This window comes from Diabrotica virgifera, chromosome 2, assembly GCF_917563875.1.
Source record: "Diabrotica virgifera virgifera chromosome 2, PGI_DIABVI_V3a".
Lineage (NCBI taxonomy): Eukaryota > Metazoa > Arthropoda > Insecta > Coleoptera > Chrysomelidae > Diabrotica > Diabrotica virgifera.
In genome coordinates, this window is record NC_065444.1 from 78243998 (window position 1) to 78262837 (window position 18840).

General features: G+C 33.0%; 1 protein-coding gene across 1 annotated transcript in view; it reads left to right on the forward strand.

Moving 5' to 3' along the window:
- The first annotated feature begins 1383 nt into the window (after window positions 1-1383).
- Window positions 1384-18840, forward strand: part of LOC126880119 (alpha-tocopherol transfer protein-like) — a 59943-nt gene continuing 42486 nt past the window's right edge. Inside the window, exon 1 of the mRNA XM_050643818.1 lies at window positions 1384-1582. Within this exon, the coding sequence (XP_050499775.1) occupies window positions 1438-1582 (145 nt within the window). The 5' untranslated portion in view covers window positions 1384-1437. The remainder of the gene's footprint in view (window positions 1583-18840) is intronic.

Here is an 18840-nt window from a genome sequence, read left to right on the forward strand (position 1 = left end):
TGGTTGGATCAGGGAGAGCAGCATATGTTCCTCCTGATGAGATACTAATAAGTTTCGAAACCGGTAGAGGTGCTTGCAGCACTCTCTGATTGGACTAGAATATGGTTCGGCTGTATTTTCGTTTTGCAACGAAATTGAAAATGGTTATTCATTTTTGCTGATATATTTGTTTATATATAAATCGGCGTTTATTGGTCTCAAATTTCAATACGATACGAAACAAAACTTCAACCAAAACTCGAATTAAAAAAATTCGTGTTTTTATCGTAGTCTTAAAAAAACCACCGGTAGAGACGTTTTGTGCTACAATTAACATTAGAATTCGTTTTGTCGTATTAATTAATTAAACGCTTTTCTTTAGTTCAATCGTTTGGGTCAAATCTTTGGACGTTAATTTGACTGCCTTTTCTTCAATGCAAATGACTAAAAATTTGCAAACATTTGCATTCACGGGAACAATACACGAATAGTCAATAAATATTGTTTTTGTTTATTAATTGTTTAAATAAAAAACGATTTTAACGGAAAAAGCTTAAATTCTCTTGTTTTTTACAATGAAGAAACTTGAAACTTTTACAGATTGTAGCTGATTATATGAACTATACATAATTTCACTTTTTACGTTAATTGTTTAAGTTTTGCTTCATAAATAAACAATAAAGTTTCAAATTTGTTGCTGATTCCGACTACTTTTCATGCTTGTGCATCATATGTTTTATACATATTTTAATAAACATGACGATATATTTTAATGTTTGAAAAATGTAAGACTAAAAAGTAAAAAATAAAAAAATATGATAAAAATATTTTTAAGAAACGCTTCTCTTTAGTTACGAGTGACTAAAATTAAACATATTATAAAAAAATCAACTAAAAATCAAAAAATAAAAAAAATTGAAAATATCTAACACATTCGTTAAAGAAAAGCGTGGTGCGAAAACCGTTTATTCGATGAAGACGTGCCACGCTTTTCTTTGACGAATGAGTTAGATTTTTTTATTTTTTGCTTTTTGGTTGATTTTTTTTATGTTTAATTTTAGTCACTCGTAACTAAAGAAAAGCGTTTCTTAAAAATATTTTTTTCATATTTTTTTATATCAATTTAACAATAATTTTGTTTAAAGATACAAAATCGAATTATCACCCCACCTAGTACTAGGTGTTTTAAAATTGACTTGGTATTTGGAAGCTTAATCTTCCTCTTCTATATATTTATTAATTTCTAATTTATAACTATATTTTTTAATTTATAATTATTAACAACTCCTTATACTCTTACAACCAACTTCCACGCAAATATTACTACACATTCGAACTTATTTAATAAATAACTGATAAAATCTTTTCCTTATCGAAAAATCATTTCCTTTTTGGATAAAAAGCTATCAAAATTTATAGTTGTTCTGATACGACATTAGAAAGTACACACGTAAAAAAATGAATTCCTTTCCCTTTGCTGTCGACAAAAAAACGAAATTGTCGTTGCTAAAAGGGCTCGACAAAAACGAAGAACATTTAGAAGAATGTGTAGAGTGCATAAAAAGTTGGGTTGCGTCACAGCCTCATTTGCCAGAGGTGCCAAGTAAGTTTATTTTTGTTGTCTTAAAAAATATTTTGCAATAGTATTTAAGTTAACGAGCATTCAATAATGGGAATCAACATGTATATTTAGAGTTACACAAGTTTGACTTGAATGTTTGAACTTGTCTTGAGTTTGACTTAATTTCAAGTCAAACTCAAGTCGATCCTTCTGACAAATAATTCAAGTCAAGTCAAACTGGTCAATCGTACTGGTTTGAAAATTCAAACTGTTTGTCAAACTAGTTTGAAAGAGTTTGAAAAATAATTTATTTACCATATCAAGTGTAATTTAATCTATTTTGCGAGCTTTCAATTATTACGTAACGCAAGTTAGGGGAGGGGGGCATGTAAAACGTTACGGCGCGTTATAGGGTACGGAGGGGGTTCGAACAGCGCGTTACGTAACATTGTTTTTTAACTTAAATAAAAAAAACTACGGAATCACAATCTCCCAACTTTTCAACTTACTTTTAAACAAAAGATGAAAAGATACAGATGGCATAAGAGCTTCAAAATTGCGTTTCTTAATACTTGAACTGCCCTTTTAACAAAAATTTATGAAGGAACAACAAAATATTATATTTTTGATAGAGTAGGTATTTCGAATTTTTTTGCGACTTTGCAATGTCGTCTTAAAGAATTAGTTCACTATTTGTCATTTTATAACGCTGTTCCTTATTTTTACATAATACAAGTATGCAGATTTTTTCTTTTTCTCTTAATTTTTGCACTGGGAATACCTTAAAAATCAGACTCAATTTGATCTGGTACTTATTCTGAGCCGAAAAATATTGAAGTTCAGATAGTATTTCACAAGGCACACACTTCAAAACGAACGTAATAAACAAGCCAAGCATATACTATATACTTCTTAATAATATGAACTACAAACTAATTTGCGGAGTAGCAGATTCAGACCTATCCAAATAAGTCAAAACAAAAGTCGGTACGCTCTCAATTAGAATTGGAAATAAACACGTTGCGCAATATGATATTCAAACTTCAAACTGTTTGAAGAAGTTTGATTTCAAGTCAAACCTAAAGATATTGAAATCGAGTCAAGTCAAACTTTTTTACAAATAAAAAGTTTGGTTTTCAAGTCAAGTCAAGTTTGTTGAATAAAATCAAACTAGTTTGACTTGATGCATCTCTATGTATATTAGGTATATTAGGTATTTCCGCCCTCTTTGGGCTCTTCCGATTCATTTTTCGCGGGGAATCAGTCATTAACATTTGGTTTTACAATTGGTTGTGTGCTTGGCATGTTCTACAATTTTTCACCGTTTGTTCCTGTTTCTGCTTATGGCTACCCATTCTCTAACTTCCATCTTCTTAAGGTCTAGTCCTCAACTATCTGTTTCTCCCATCTGGTTTTGCGTCTTCCCCGTGGTTTGCTGATATTGGTCTCCATTTGGTAATTTTCTTGATAACTGCTTCTGGATTTCTCCTTTCTATATGTCTCATCCATCTGAGTCTTGATAAATCTGACTTCAGTATTATTTGGTATAATTGCCGCTCTGTAAATTTTCAGTTTAGGATTCTCTTATCTTTGAGGAAGTTATTGTATTTCCAGTAGGTTCTGTTTCCTGCCTAGATTCTTTCATTGATTGCTATGCCTATCATTAGTTCCATTAACTGAGACCCCAAGATATTTAAAGTGTTTCTATCTTTTCAAACCAATCTTGTCGCCAGGGGGGTACGGGGTACAACGGCCTCCTTTATTCAGATGGACTTAAACCCAAATTTTTTAATGTATTTTGACCCGTAGAATACGAATTTTTTGGGTAACAGTTGATCCGGATGTCGATAAGATTGTTATAAACAAAGAACTTGAGGAATTACATACCAGCGATTTTGGGCAAAACAAAACATTTTTTTGTATTTTTTTGGGTCATTCTAAGCAAAAAATGTTCTTACAAGTTTTTTCGTAAGATGCATAGTTTTCTAGATAAACGCGGTTGAACTTTCAAAAAATCGAAAAATTGCAATTTTCAAACCCGAATAACATTTGACTAAAAAATAAAACACAAATACGATAAGCAGAATTGCTATTTTCCTTTTTAATCAAAAGTTATTCGGGTTCAAAGATTTCAATTTTTCGATTTTTTAAAGTTCAACCGCGTTTATCTCGAAAACTATGCATCCTACGAAAAAACTTGTAAGAAAATTTTTTGCTTATAGTGACCCAAAAAATACAAAAAAAAATGTTTTGTTTTGCGAGAAATCGCTGCTATGTAATTGCTCAAGTTCTTTGTTCATAACAATCTTATCCGGATCAACTGTTACCCAAAAAATTCGTGTTCTACGGGTCAAAATACATAAAAAACTTGGGTAAGTCCATCTGAATAAAGGAGGCCGTTGTACCCACCTGGCGACAGTACTACTCATATTCACCAACATTTAAACTTGTCTCATTAAGGGGGTAGGCTCAAAATTTCGGCTCCAATTTAAACGCAGAATGAAAAATTACGTTATTACCGAGAGCTAAAAGTCCCTGAAAACTTCTATAATTTTTGTTTTAATAAGTTACAGGGATGAAAAAAAAGAGAAAATTTAGTGTGATTTTTAATTTCAAATATCTCATTCAAAAAAACTTTGTGTTTATTCCAAGGGACTTTCAGCCCTCAGTAATAATGTAATATTTCATTCTGCGTTGAAATTTTTCAAAAATATTAATTAGTTTTCTCAGGTACCCCGTCAAAATAGCCCCGTCAAAAAGCTCCGACAAAATAGCCCCGACATAATATCCCGCACACAAAATAGCTCCGACAAAATAGCCTTCAGACAAAATAGCCGCGGAATAATAGCCCGCCGACAAAATAGCCCCGACAAAATAGCCCCGAAAAAAAGCTCCCTTCAGAATTCATCATGAAATAATTCCTTAAAAATACATTTGTTTGGAAATGGTAATTATCCTCTATTCAGAGGTTTATATTAACCACATTAAATAAAAATTGTCTTTTCAGAGAACTCTAGTCCTGCCTTTCCTGCCTTTTGGAAGTTTGAACACTTAAGTTAAGCAAAAAACAATGTTAATTTATGATATAAACATTTTTTTCTGTTTTCGGGCAACAGTAAAATGCATTTTAAATTAAATAAATTAAATACATTCTTCCTTTTTGTCAGTTAATTTAAATTAAAAAAAAGTTTTTGGACACCTTGTATAAATAATTATGTAATTGTTTATAAGAAGCTGTTTTAGCCGGGGCTGTTTTGACCGGGGCTATTTTGTGAGCGATCTATTTTGTCGTGGCTATTTTGTTTGCTGGCTATTTTGTCGAGGCTATTTTGTGTTGGGGCTATTTTGACGGGGCTTTTTTGACGGGGCTGTTTTGACCGGGCTATTTTGACGGGTCACGGTTTTCTCAGGATTCGAAAAAAATGAATGCATTTAAAAAGCACTGGAGCCGAAATTTTGCACCTACGCCCTTAAATGTTTTTTGAGTATACAGGGTGAGTCATGAGGAACTGTACATACTCCTACCTCGTATAGAGGCCCCTCCTATGGGGAATAACAAATGACCATTAAAAAGTGTCTGCTTCCAATTTTTTAATAATATACACGGCGAGTTTCGCATTTTGACAGAAATTTATATTCGTCATAATTTTTGAACCGTCATGTCAGATCGATGTGTCTCTTATTTTGGCCAATCGTTACACTATTACCACCTAATCAATTGATTTATTCAAACTAGAAAAAAATCAGGTCCGGCTTTAAAAAATTAGTTCGTTTGGGTCTTGAAAAAATTTCACCCTGTATACGCTTTATAAAAACTAATATTAATTTTACAAATTAGACAAATAGGCAGTTAAAATGACATATTTATCTTTTCCCCACACGATTACTTAATTTTTTATAAGAAAATCAAATTTGACTATGAATTAAAAATTTGGTAAAGTGAACCATAGATTTAAAAAAAATTAACTTTTATTACAAAAATTAATTTTTTTAAACAAATATTTGATTTATGTACCACCCAATTAACTGATTTATTCAAACTACAAAAAATCAGGTCCGGCTTTAAAAAATTAGTTCGTTTGGGTCTTAGAAAAAATTTCACCCTGTATACGCTTTTTGAAAACTCTAATATGAATTTTACAAATTAGACAAATAAGCAATTAAAATGGCATATTTATTTTTTCCCCACACGATTACTAAATTTTTTATTAAAAAATCAAATTTGTCAAAATCGCAATTTGTCCATAAAAATAAAAAAAAAAATAAACAACGTTTTTCTTAAAATTAAAAGTTTTACCATTTTTTTTTATAACACGTCTAGATATAAAACTCCCCATAGCACTTCTCTTTGGACTCTATAGTTTAACATAGACGTGATCAAATAGATAAATTTAAAAAATTTTCACTTAATTTTTGCGATTTAACTTTGCAATTCACGAAGCTGCACCTTTTATTTTTTTAAATCCATAACTTTTACGAGAAGAAGACTGAAAGTCTACAACAATTGTCATAGTCTTCACAATGGTGAGAGATATGTGCTGTAAAAATTTCAGAAAAAAAATTTAAATGGAACGTTGTATCGAGTTAAACCGTGATTTCATCTTTTTTTTTCATTTTTAGGTTAAAATTCCGATTTTGACAAATTTGATTTTTTATCAAAAAATTAAGTAATCGTGTGGGAAAAAATAAATATGCCATTTTAATTGCCTATTTGTCTAATTTGTAAAATTAATATTAGAGTTTTCAAAAAGCGTATACATGGTGAAATTTTTTCTAAGACCTAAACGAACTTATTTTTTAAATCCGGGCCTGATTTTTTTCTAGTATGAATAAATCAGTTGATTGGGTGGTAACATAAATTAAATATTTGTTAAAAAAAATTAATTTTTGTAATAAAAGTAATTTTTGTTAAATCTATGGTTCACTTTACCAAACTTTTAATTATTATTCATAGTCAAATTTGATTTTTTTATAAAAAATTAAGTAATCATGTGGGGAAAAAATAAATATGCCATTTTAATTGCCTATTTGTCTAATTTTTAAAATTCATATTAGAGTTTTCAAAAAGCGTATACAGGGTGAAATTTTTTCTAAGACCAAAACGAAATAATTTTTTAAATCCGGGCCTGATTTTTTTCTAGTTTGATTAAATCAGTTGATTGGGTGATAACATAAATTAAATATTTGTTCAAAAAAAATTAATTTTTTTAATAAAAGTTAATTTTTTTAAATCTATGGTTTACTTTATCAAACTTTTAATTCATAGTCAAATTTAATTTTTTTATAAAAAATTAAGTAATCGTGTGGGGAAAAAATAAATACGTCATTTTAATTGCCTATTTGTCTAATTTTTAAAATTCATATTAGAGTTTTCAAAAAGTGTATACAGGGTGAAATTTTTTCTAAGACCCAAACGAACTAATTTTTTAAAGCCGGACCTGATTCTTTCTAGTTTGAATAAATCAGTTGATTAGGTGGTAATAGTGTAACGATTGACCAAAATAAGAGATACATCGATCTGACCGTTCAAAAATTATGACGAATATAAATTTCTGTCAAAATGCGAAACGCGCCCTGTATATTATTAAACAAGGGGAGCAGACACTTTTTAATGGTCATTTGTTATTCCCCATAGGAGCCTCTATACGAGGTAGGAGTATGTACAGTTCCTCATGACTCACCCTGTATTAGGTATTTTGTTTTGTTTTGATTCATTGCTAAACCTCTTTTGGATGTTTTCTTGCACAACATAGCAAATTCTTCCTTTAAACTCTTTAAACTCTAAGGTCTATAGGTTTCTGCTAACCAATGCTATGTCGTCATCATACGCCACAAATTGCGACGTCGATGTTATAATTGTACCTTTTATTTCTGTAGCTCTTTGTTCCTTCTATAGCGACATTAAGTGACGTTAATAGAGAGTCACCCTGTCGTAATCCAGTTGCTATTTCTATATTTTCGTAAGATTTGTAATGATAGGCGAGCCCAAGAGGAGATTTTGTTTGAGATATTTTGCCGTTACTCGGGCACGTCAGAAAAGCACATGGAGAGCAACCTTGTACCCTGTAAATGTAACCCTACCATATTATAGGCTCTTAATACAGGGGCGTGCGTTGGGAACAGTCCGTAAAAAATCTATCCATAGAAAAACTCGAAAACGTCAGACAAGGTAAGTTAAGTACATGAAGAACAGTGTATATTTAAAAATCTGACGATTTGAGCGGTTCGTAAGGAAATGGGCGAGTCACAAAGTTTCACAAAAAAGCGAATATTTTGCAAAATGAACATCATATCGAAAAACTGAAAAATACTTGTTCAATATTTTTTTTAATCTATCGAACGATACCAAACACGACCCCTTACGGAGGGAGTGGGGGGTAACTTTAAAATTTTAAATAGGAATCCCGCGATATTTTGCGAAATGAACATCAGATCGAAAAACTAAAAAATACGTGTTCAATATACTTATTTCAAAAATCTATCGAATGACACCAAACTTGACCCCGCCGAAAATAACTTTAAAATCTTAAATAGGAACTAACATTTTTATTGCAGATTTGGATTCTTTACGTAATAAATAAGTAACTTTTATTCCAGACATTTTTTCGAACTATGGATAGGCATTATAATCGGAAAAAACAATTTTTGGAAATGGAAAATTAAATCAAAAATGGAAAATCCCCACTAAAATGGAAAACTTAAATTAATTTTTTTGGTTTTAGGACCTAATCTTCACAACCCAATAGGTCCCCATGACGCTTTAGCAACTGCAAATTTAGCATCCAAGGCTCCCGTACTATAAGTTTCATTGCGATATCTAGGGTTTTCATGTCTTCTATTAGGTCGGGTCTTGTTAGACTGTCCCAGGAAATGTTCAGAAAAATCCATATTAAAAAACAGAAATGTTTGTCTTAGGTCACGAACAGGAAAAATAAATTTTACATGCAATTTTTTGACTGAAAGAAACGAATCAGTCGCCTAAAATACATTTAAATAATTCCTATTTTTTGTCCTTGTTGACAAAGATCTTCGCGATATCATTTTTAAGTTTTCCAAAAATAATTGAGGTGTAGACCACATTGGCTCAATAAGTCGTTTTAAAATGATGCCCAGACAAAAGTTAACTGTTTGAATATTTTACTGTTGTGAATTTCCCTTTATCGTGATGTTTAATCGGCTATTTAACTATCGACTATTTTTAACTGATAAAAGGTCATAGGTACGCCACGTTTCCTACTAACAAAACTCCTTCCTGTCCGTGATTTCTCAGCGACTATTTCACTAGACTGTTTTTAACTGATAAAACGGCATAGCAACGCTTTGTTTCCTACTGACAAAACTCCTTAACGACGTGAAATCTCATCGACAAAATTATGACAGATCCGTCACGAAAGTGTATGGTAATAACAAATAAATAAAGATTATATTTCGTTGATATGGTGCATTAATTGTCTCGTGAAATAGTCTTGTCGAATATCATTCGAGAGAAAATTATTTCCGGCAAAATTTTTTCCTGGTTTCATTCAAGTTCGTTGCCTTTTGGTAATTTTCGCTTATGAAATTTTGACAAAATCACTCGACTGACGTCTCGTGATTTAAGTCAAAATTTAATTTGCGAAAATTGCCAGGCAACAAACTTTCATACCAGTCGAAAATATTGCCGGCAAAATTTTCTCTCTTGTGATATTAAAAAAATTATGACGGATCCATCACGAAGGTGTCTGATAATTCTATTGTTGTCAGTTTGACAAACGTCATTGAGGCGTAATTAATTTTGGACAGATATATTGAATCCAGACGAAAAATCAAGATTTGGATGCCAGTCAGGTGAAGAAATCAAAATGTTGGTTTCGGAAAATGTCTCATTGAATACGCAGAGGTCCAGAAGCTCTATTTGGACCCAATCTTCGGAGTTCCTACGGGTGAGAAATTTTACGCTTGAAAGATGTACTACCATAACGGAACTAGTAAAAATTCTCGAGGATTATGCCTTGAACATGAAAAAAGGCAATGGCGAAGACTATAAAGAGTCGTCTGTAAAGTCAATGTGGACTACAGCAAAAATGGTACAAGAAAAATATTTTACGGAGTACGGCATAAAAATCGACTCTTTCACAGATATATCTTTCAATTGTGCAAGATTGGCCTGAGATACCAAGCGGAGACAGAGTGTTCAAGAAAAAATAAAACTCAGTTCAAAAGCATTATCCAACGAAGAACTATTAAAAATCATCCAAAGCTACGACGAAGAAACCCCCGATTGAGCACAAAAAAAAAGTTTTTCCACCTTTGCTAATTTTAACTTGCTTGGAGAGGCAATGAGGCCGTAAACTGCAAGATTCACTTTTTCCAGAAGGAATTTGATGTTATGGAAGAATTTACGGACCGAATTGAATACAACAGCATTTTTTCCAAAACTAACCAAGGCGGTTCGAAAAGTTTGGCAAGCAGTTAGATTATTTTTGAAATTAATGGAAAAAAGGTGACCAAAGATTTTATCAGACAGACTCTTTCTTACCGTTCGCCCCAACTGGAAGGATGGATCTTGGTGCAAAAACTGTCCACTTGGAATCAACACCGTATCTAAGTGGACAAAAATGTCAGCTGAAAAAATTGGAATAGACACAAAAAAACATAAAATAACAAACCATTCTCATCGATCTTCAGCTGTGTCAGCCTTGTTCAAGCAAGGTGTTTCTGAACAGGAATTAATTAAATTAACGGGTCACTCAAATGCAAGCTCTCTAAAACCATATCTGCAGCTGGATTCTAGTCACCATCAGAAGTTGATCGAAAATCTCAGAACAACAAATGAAGCTGGACCTTCGAGTTCCCAAATGCTACAGGTCAATAATACACAAAATCATGCTTTGGTAGAAAATAATGGGCAAACTACTATAGCTTATAATACTTGTACCTTTAATATTGTTAACAAATAAATAAAGATTATTTTTCGTTTATATGGTGCATTAATTGTCTCGTGAAATAGTCTTGTCAAATATCATTCGAGCAAAAATTATTTACGGGAAAATTTTCTTCTGGTTTTAATCAAGTTTGTTGCCTTTTGGCAATTTTCGCTTATGAAATTTTGACAAAATGACTCGACTGATGCCTCGTGATTTAACTGTCAAAATTTAATTCGCTAAAATTTCCAGGCAACAAACTTTCATACCAGTCGAAAATATTACCGGCAAAGTTTTCTCTCTTATGATATTATATACGATAATTTACCATTTGCCAAATCTTGCATTTCTGTTAATTACACAACTCAACAGCCATTTCGGTGCTGAAGAAGTAAAAACTATGTCTAAATATTTGTTGTATTACAATGTTTGTTGGGTTGTGTTATATTTTCAATATAGAGTTTACTTCCTTTCAGATTCTTTGTGTTCAGTATTTCTTGTCGACAAACTGATAAAAATTAATTTTAATCGTGGCACATTGAGGTTATCTTAAACTATTTAAAAATAATGTCAACTTCCAAAAATAAAGGCTAATCAGACAAGATTCCTTTTATCGATTTCTTTCTTATGGCCTATTTTAATTCAACCCCAATCGCAGCCTTATTTTTAGAACTTTTAGTACTTATAACCAGGGCCCCCGTAAGAGGTACTGGCGCCTGTGTGCAAGAAAGGCATTTTGGATCACGTTTTTTTTATTTATTTTTTGAAGGTAGGTAGGTGCTTGAAATAAACCAGCAAACTGAACTTTAGAATGTGAGTTTGACCGCTTCTCGGGGGTGAAAAAACATACGTTCAAAAAAGTCCGGAATTGGATAAAATGACTAATTTTAAGTAACTTCTCTTCTATAAAGATTTTTCTCTGTCAATACTTTTCAATAGTTTTCAAGTTATTTGCGAGTCAATTTGTGTTCATTTTTCAACAAGTTTTTAGACGGATTTTCGCAAATAACTCAAAAAGTAAGTATTTTATCAAAAAATATAGCTTATAAAAAAGTGAAAAAAAAATGGTGTAAGTACCTATGAAGTCTGTAGACCCAGTAGAAGCAGAGTTGTAGATGATGAAAAGGAGGTCCTTATTCGTCAAATTACAAATCAAATATTTCAAAGTAAAATAACCAAAAAATCAAGCACTTATCAGGAAAACTCATTACAGCTTTTAAGTGTTTAAAAGAAGCTATATTTTTTTAACATCAAAAATAAGTAAGTTAAAAATATTGTTGGTCCCTTTTTTTGGTAAATAAATCATGAAAATCACCCCCTAATTAGCATTCCAAACGAAATTAATCGTTACCGCTTCATCACAAGTTACTTTACTTATGTATTGTTTATATGATCTGAAGTTTCATCAGTTCAGAGTGTTTATTTTTGAAAAGGTTGTAGTTAAAAGGCGAAAGGGCTGAACAAGTCAGTAATCATGAGTGTATGCAAAATTTGAACTGCCATATCTTTCAATTTTTGTCTTACAGGACAACAAAACATCCAAAATATCCAGAAAAGCAAAATCTACATTTTTTACTGCTTGAGATTTTTGGTATCTCTAATTAATTTTAAACTTATTTGGAAAAAGAAATTTTTTCAACATTGGAAAAAAATTACTTTAAAACCAAATTTTTTCAAAAATGAGCACTTTAAACCGATGAAACTTACAGATCATATAAATAAAGCTTTCCTTAAACATTTTAAAGAAGTTGTAATGAGTTTTCCCCGAAAAGTGCTTATTTTTTGGTTATTTCACGTTGAAATATTCGATTTGGAATTTGACGAATAAGAACCAACTTTTCATTAGCTACAACTCTGCTTTCTACTGGGTTTTGCAGACTTCATATTATTATATAAATTATTTTTTTCACTTTCTTGTAAGCTATATTTTTGGTAAGAGTATTTTTTCGATAAAATAATTAGTTTTTAATTGCGAAAACCCCTCTAAAAACGGTTTTTTTTTATTGAAAAATGAACATACTCGCAAATAACTCGAAAAGAATTGACTTAGTGAAAATCTCTACAACAAAAGTTGCTTAGAATTAGTCAGTTTATCCAATTCTGGACTTATTTTGAACGACTGAACGACTATTTTCTCACCCCCGAGAATACCCCCAGGTATTCCGGGCGTATTCCCCTGAGAATATTCCTTTTACCCCCAGAGTAAAAGCACACATCGGCACAGTAGGTATCACTTCTTTTCTAGTTAGCTATGTGTATGACAAATTTTATGTCAATATAAGCGGTTCTTTAAAATTTACAACAAAAACCGTGAGTAAATGGACTATTATTAGTAGGCTAAAATATAAAAATGAAACAAACAGAATAAAAGCATAATAAAATAAATTAAAATGCCTGACTTCTGACATGTTCTGGCAAATGGGAATCGGCAGTAGCTGGATGATATACTAATAAAATTTCGTGTGTGTTTAAACTGAATCCTATTTAATTTCTCAACTTTTATTTTAAAATTATTTTTTTGTTTTTTTTTTGTTTCTTTGCCTTTTTGCAATTTTTGACCCCGGGTTCTGGTGCCCGTGTGCACTGCACACTTTGCACATATTGCAGCGGGGGCCTTGCTTATAACATGTTAAATATTTATATATCAATAACAATAAATCTTGTGATATCTAAATAATTGCCTAAAACTCTATTATACCAGTGGCGGCTTTTGGGGGTAGGCAGGATAGGCCGGGCCTACCCAATAATTTTAAGAGCTTTGAAATAGAAAAAGACATATTCAAAAATTATGTTAAAGCATGTAAATAACTTTTAAATGTACTAAATCACTCAATACATTAGCGTCTGTTAAGACAACTTTCTTATTACCACATTCACAGAAAGCATCGAATCGTATTTTAAATATCATAGGCCCGCTCGGAGCTGGCTGACTCCGCTCACATAAGATCTCCGTACAAAAAGCGTTCGAAGTGAAGTAGCTTGCCGGACAACGATTTTTATATTGTCGTGTTATGCCTGGTGTATAGGCCCGATTCAAACTGGCCTTCGCTCACTTTACACTTCGCCGGGCCTCGTTGCCGATAACAGAATTATCGAATTGTAACTGACAAATTTGCACAAAGCAAAGAGAGAAGAATAAACCTGCTCTATAAATAATAAAATATGTAAACTATTTGTATATTTTAGTTCATAATTTGATTTAGTTTTTAAAATATAATTAAATGTAAATCTGTTACAGTTACCTTCTAAGTATTTTTATAGTGTGGGAAATAGAGGTTGAACCTCGCAAAATGGACACAAGTCCGGTTTTATTTTATTTCTGGTATATCAAGGGGAGCTTATTGTGAGGCTAACTTTTTCTTAAAAAATTTCGCCGCGGAACCCCCATTTCATCCCTTTAAAGGGGATAATTTGGGGTTTTTGCGAAACGTAGCCCTTCCTGTACGTTTTGCAAAAAATTTACTTTATAGTAAAATGAAGGGGACTATATTTCCTACCATTTATCTCCTGACAGCATATGTCTATCACCCACCGTTTAGCGGGGGTGGCGCCCCAAAGTTGACAAATTTTTAAAAAAGATACTTAAAAAAATTATGTTTCCCTAACTGTAATGAAAATTAAGAAGAAACCCTAGGGAAATTAATCACAAATAAGTGGCTGATTTTTTGGTATAGGTTTCATTTAAGGGGAATTGCCCATTTTTTAATTACGGGGTGTTACATTTTAAAAAACCCCTTTTTCTTATTACCTAAGCATTTTTTTAAAACAAACTTATACAGAATTAAAGACCACTATTTTCTCAACAAATAAGGTCCTATGCATTTTTTTCGTATCAGCAACCGTTACGGCACAGCAAACGGCGCCGCAAACCTCAGAAATGCTTTGGCGTGCTCCAGTTTTTGTTTTTTTTTTTTCGTCACCTATTCATTTTATGGATAACGTACTTATGGAAAATAAAAGAACACACTGTCTGATCCACATTATGACTTATGCATATTTTATTTTCTTTGCACCCTAAAACCACAGTGGTGGCCCAAAATCAATTTTTTATTATTTTCTTAATTAATTCTCCTTTTTTTTGGGTGGTTCCGGGGAAAATATGGGGGTGCATTATACAAATTTGTAAATAACACTAGTACATGGATAATCGCTGAAAGTTTTTTTTTACTCTAGCATAGGCAGTTCAAATGGTATAAAAAGGGGTTTTTTAAAATGTAACACCCTGTAATTAAAAAATTTGCAATTGCCCTTAAATGAAACCTATATTAAAAAATCAGCCACTTATTTGTGATTAATTGCCGCAGGGTTTCTTCTTAAGTTTCATTACAGTTAGAGAAAAATATTTTTTTAAAACATCTTTTTTAAAAATTTGTCAACGTTGGGGTGCCACCCCCGCTAAACGGTGGGTGATAGACATATGCTGTCGGAAAATAAATAGTAGGAAATATAGTCCTCTTCATTTTACTATTAAGTAATTTTTTTGCAAAACGTACAGGAAGGGCTACGTTTCGCAAAAACCACAAATTACCCCCTTTAAAGGGATGAAAAGGGGGGTTCCGGGGCGAAATTGTTTAAGAAAAAATTAGTTGCATAACGACACCCCTTGATATACCAGAAAAAAAAACCGGACTTGTGTCCATTTTGCGAGGTTCAACCGCTGTTTCCTACACCTACACTATTATACATAAAAATAAATTTATATTTGCATATTATGTATTATTATACATAGCTATATATATGTGATTTGCTGGCTTGGCCTACCCAAAATTTTACCCCACCAGCCGCCACTGTATTATACTTTTGAAAATACCAGAGGACAAATATCTCTGATCGACTATATTCTTTCAAATAGAGAGCTACTCCATTTCCAAATTTTGGATGAAAGGGCATTAACATAGGCAGAGTTAAGAAGCGACCATAAGCCAGTATTGTGCAAAATCCGGATGAAAATAGACACATATATATATATATATATATATATATATATATATATATATATATATATATATATATATATATATATATATATATATATATATATATATATATATATATATATCATAAAAATAAAACTGCAGATTATACCAGACCGATAAATGTTGAAAATCTGCAGGTTCACGCTGGATATTATAAAAACAATTGAAAACGTCTATCAAAACAGTAATATGAAAGTCAGAATAGGTGGACAACTTATGGAACCTACAGATACATACAATGGCGTAAGACAGAGAGATTTACTAAACCCTATGCTATTCAATCTAATCCTGGATTAAGTCGTAAAGAGCGTCAATAAGGGAAGGCGATGCAAAATGGGGAATAATGAAATAATTAAAATTATCTGCTAAGCAGACTATGCGATAGCCCAAAAGAAAGATTCCTTTATGTTCCCAAATTTCTCCAAACGGAATATACATAGTTCAAATTTACTTTAGGTATATGCGTTTTTTCTTCTTCCTCTTTTTATTTTTCTTTTATATAGGCAGTATTGCCTGTTTTTCTTCAACGGTGCCCTTCATTCTGTCTATAAATTATCATTCCATATTATCCTTGGGCGTCCTATACTTCTGCCTAACGATGACTTATCCCTGGCTATTCTTACCATCCTTGATTCAGATATCCTGCTTATATGTTGATTCCACTCTTCTTTTCTGTTCTTTACCCAAGTATTTATATTTTCTACCCCACATATGCATTTGATTTCCTTACGTCTTACCCTGTCCTGTAGTCCTTTTCCAGAAATCCTTCTTAAAATCTTCATTTCGTTGGTCTCCAAATGTCTTTGTGTTTTACTTGTATCTGGTCTTGTTTCGGCCGTGTAAGTCCTCCTCCTCAGTCGTTTCCTCATTGCTGAGTGTCGCGATTCCCTATAATACGAGCAACTATCTCTTTCCATCGGCTTCTCTCCTGAGCTTCCCTCATGGATTCAGGGAATGTTTTTCCACTGGCTTTCTGTACTTGATCCATCCATCGAGTAGGTGAGCGACCTCTACTTCTGCGCCCTTCAACGTTTCCCGAAATTATAAGTCTCTCAAGATTATCATCACTTCTTCTTGCAATATGGCCGAAAAATTATAAGACGATGGAGAGGCAAATAGAGGAAAGTCGAGTCTGAATATTAAGCTCTTGGAGGATTGAGTGATTTGTTCTGTGTTCCGTCCATGAGATCCGAAGCATTCTTCTCCAACACCACATTTCAAAGGCGTCAATCCTTTTTCTGTCGTCCGATTTCATGGTCCATGTTTCGGATCCGTAATTAAATATGGGAAAAATTAAGGCACGTACTAATCTTATTTTGGTGTTCTTCGACAAGGAGCGATCTTTTCAGATTTTCGATAATCGACTCATAGCGTTTTTGGCCATGCCTATTCTCCTACGTATTTCTGTTTCACAAGATCCTGTATTACTGATGTAGAATCCTAGATAATTGAACTCGTTAACCACTTCAAACTGGTCTAAGGCTCCTGTTGTCTGAAGTGAATTTGAATAATCTACTATCATAATTTTTGTTTTTTGTTTATTGATCTTGAGACCACATCTATTGCTTTCGGCTTCCACTACTGCAGCAGGCTGGACATTTCTTCTTCGGATGCAGTTAATAATGTTGTATCATCTGCATATCGAAGATTTGAGATCTTCTTTCCTGTGATAGAAATACCGCCATTCCGTTTGTCGAGTGCTTTTCTCATTATATATTCCCCATAGAAATTAAAAAGACTTGGAGATAGAATACATCCTTGTCGGACTCCTCTACCTATTTTAAAAGGATCGGACTTATGGTTTTCAATTCTTATTCTGGTTTCACTGTTCTCATATAGGCTTTTCACCAGAGCTGACAGATGATCAGGAACCCCCATCTCATGTAGAACTTTCCACAAAACTGTCCAGTCTACACAGTCAAATGCCTTCTGATAATCCAGAAAGCAGATGATCATCGGAATTTTGAATTCTCGTGCTTTCTCAATGAGTTGTCGCATATTAAGGATTTGCTCCCTTGTGCCTTTACCCTTCACAAAGCCTGCCTGTTCTTGTGGTATTTGTCTATCCAGGTTTGTCTGCATGCGACACTTGATGATTCTCAACAGAATTTTACTTGGGTGTGAAATCAGTGAGATGGTTCGGTAGTTACTACATTTTGTGGTTACGCCTTTCTTATGAATGGGAGTAAATAGTACGGTACACCAATCACTGGGCCATTTGCCGATTCTCCATACATGATTGCACAGTCTCCACATTAATTGGAGGCCATGTTCACCCATGTTCTGTAAAAGTTCTGCCGTGATGTCAGCGCAACCAGGTGATTTATTTCTTTTAAGGTGTTTTATGGCTTTATCGACTTCAGACCTTAGAATATCTGGTTCTAGGGTTGTTGTTGAGACTTGCAGTACTGTTATATGATTAATGTTAGAGGTTTCAGCTTTATAAAGTTCTGTGCAGTATTTCCTCCAAATCTCCAGAACCGTATCCATATCGCTTACCATATTGCCTGTCTCATCCTCTGTAGCGTAATTTCTGGGTTTGAATTCCCGAGCCAGTAACTTTACTTTCTGAAAGAGATCTCTTGTTTCATTTCGATGTAAGTGGATTTCTACTTCCTGGCAAATGTTAGACACATATTTGTCCTTATCTTTCCGGATATTTGTTTGGATTTCTCTTGATAAGCTTCGATAATCGTTTAAATCAAAACTGCCAACTTTAAGTTGCCTTCTTTGTTCTATAATTTTCCATGTTTGGTCACTGATCCATGGTTTACGACTGTTGTTTTTTATAGGTTGGCGACTTTGCTTAGCTGTATCTAGCATATCTCTTTTAAAACCTCCCCAGAAAGTCTCGATATCATCTATGGGGTAGTACTTGTCCCAGTTAACACTGAGTTTATTCTTTCTTTGAAAGTTAAAAGTTCAGTCTCTGTAAACCCGGGAGTTCTAGGAGTGGGCTTGTGTTTGTTTCTAAAACGTATTCGGAATAAAGCTACAAGGAGTTGGTGGTCGCTTCCACAATCTGCACCTGGATAAGTTTTTGCGTTAGTAACTGAGGACTTCCACCTTGAATTGATCATTATGAAATCTATCTGATTTCTTGTTCTGTCGCCCGGGGATTTCCAAGTGTAGAGTCTTCGTGGGTGGTGTTGGAAGTAGGTATTCATAACTGGCCTAATAACTAACTTTATATTCGGGCCTTTGTTTCCGCTCTTTGGTGTTTGTTTTTCCAAATTGTGTCGTTTAGGCATCCGGTCGTTCTACTGGCTTTACTTATTTGTTACCTCTTCTTCGATATTGTTGTCAGCTGATAGATTAATTCCTAGGTATTTGAAAGTCATTACTTGTTGTATAATTTTATTCTTCTTCTTGTTCTTACGCCACCCCTATCAAAGATTAGAAATCATCATCAATAATTTGA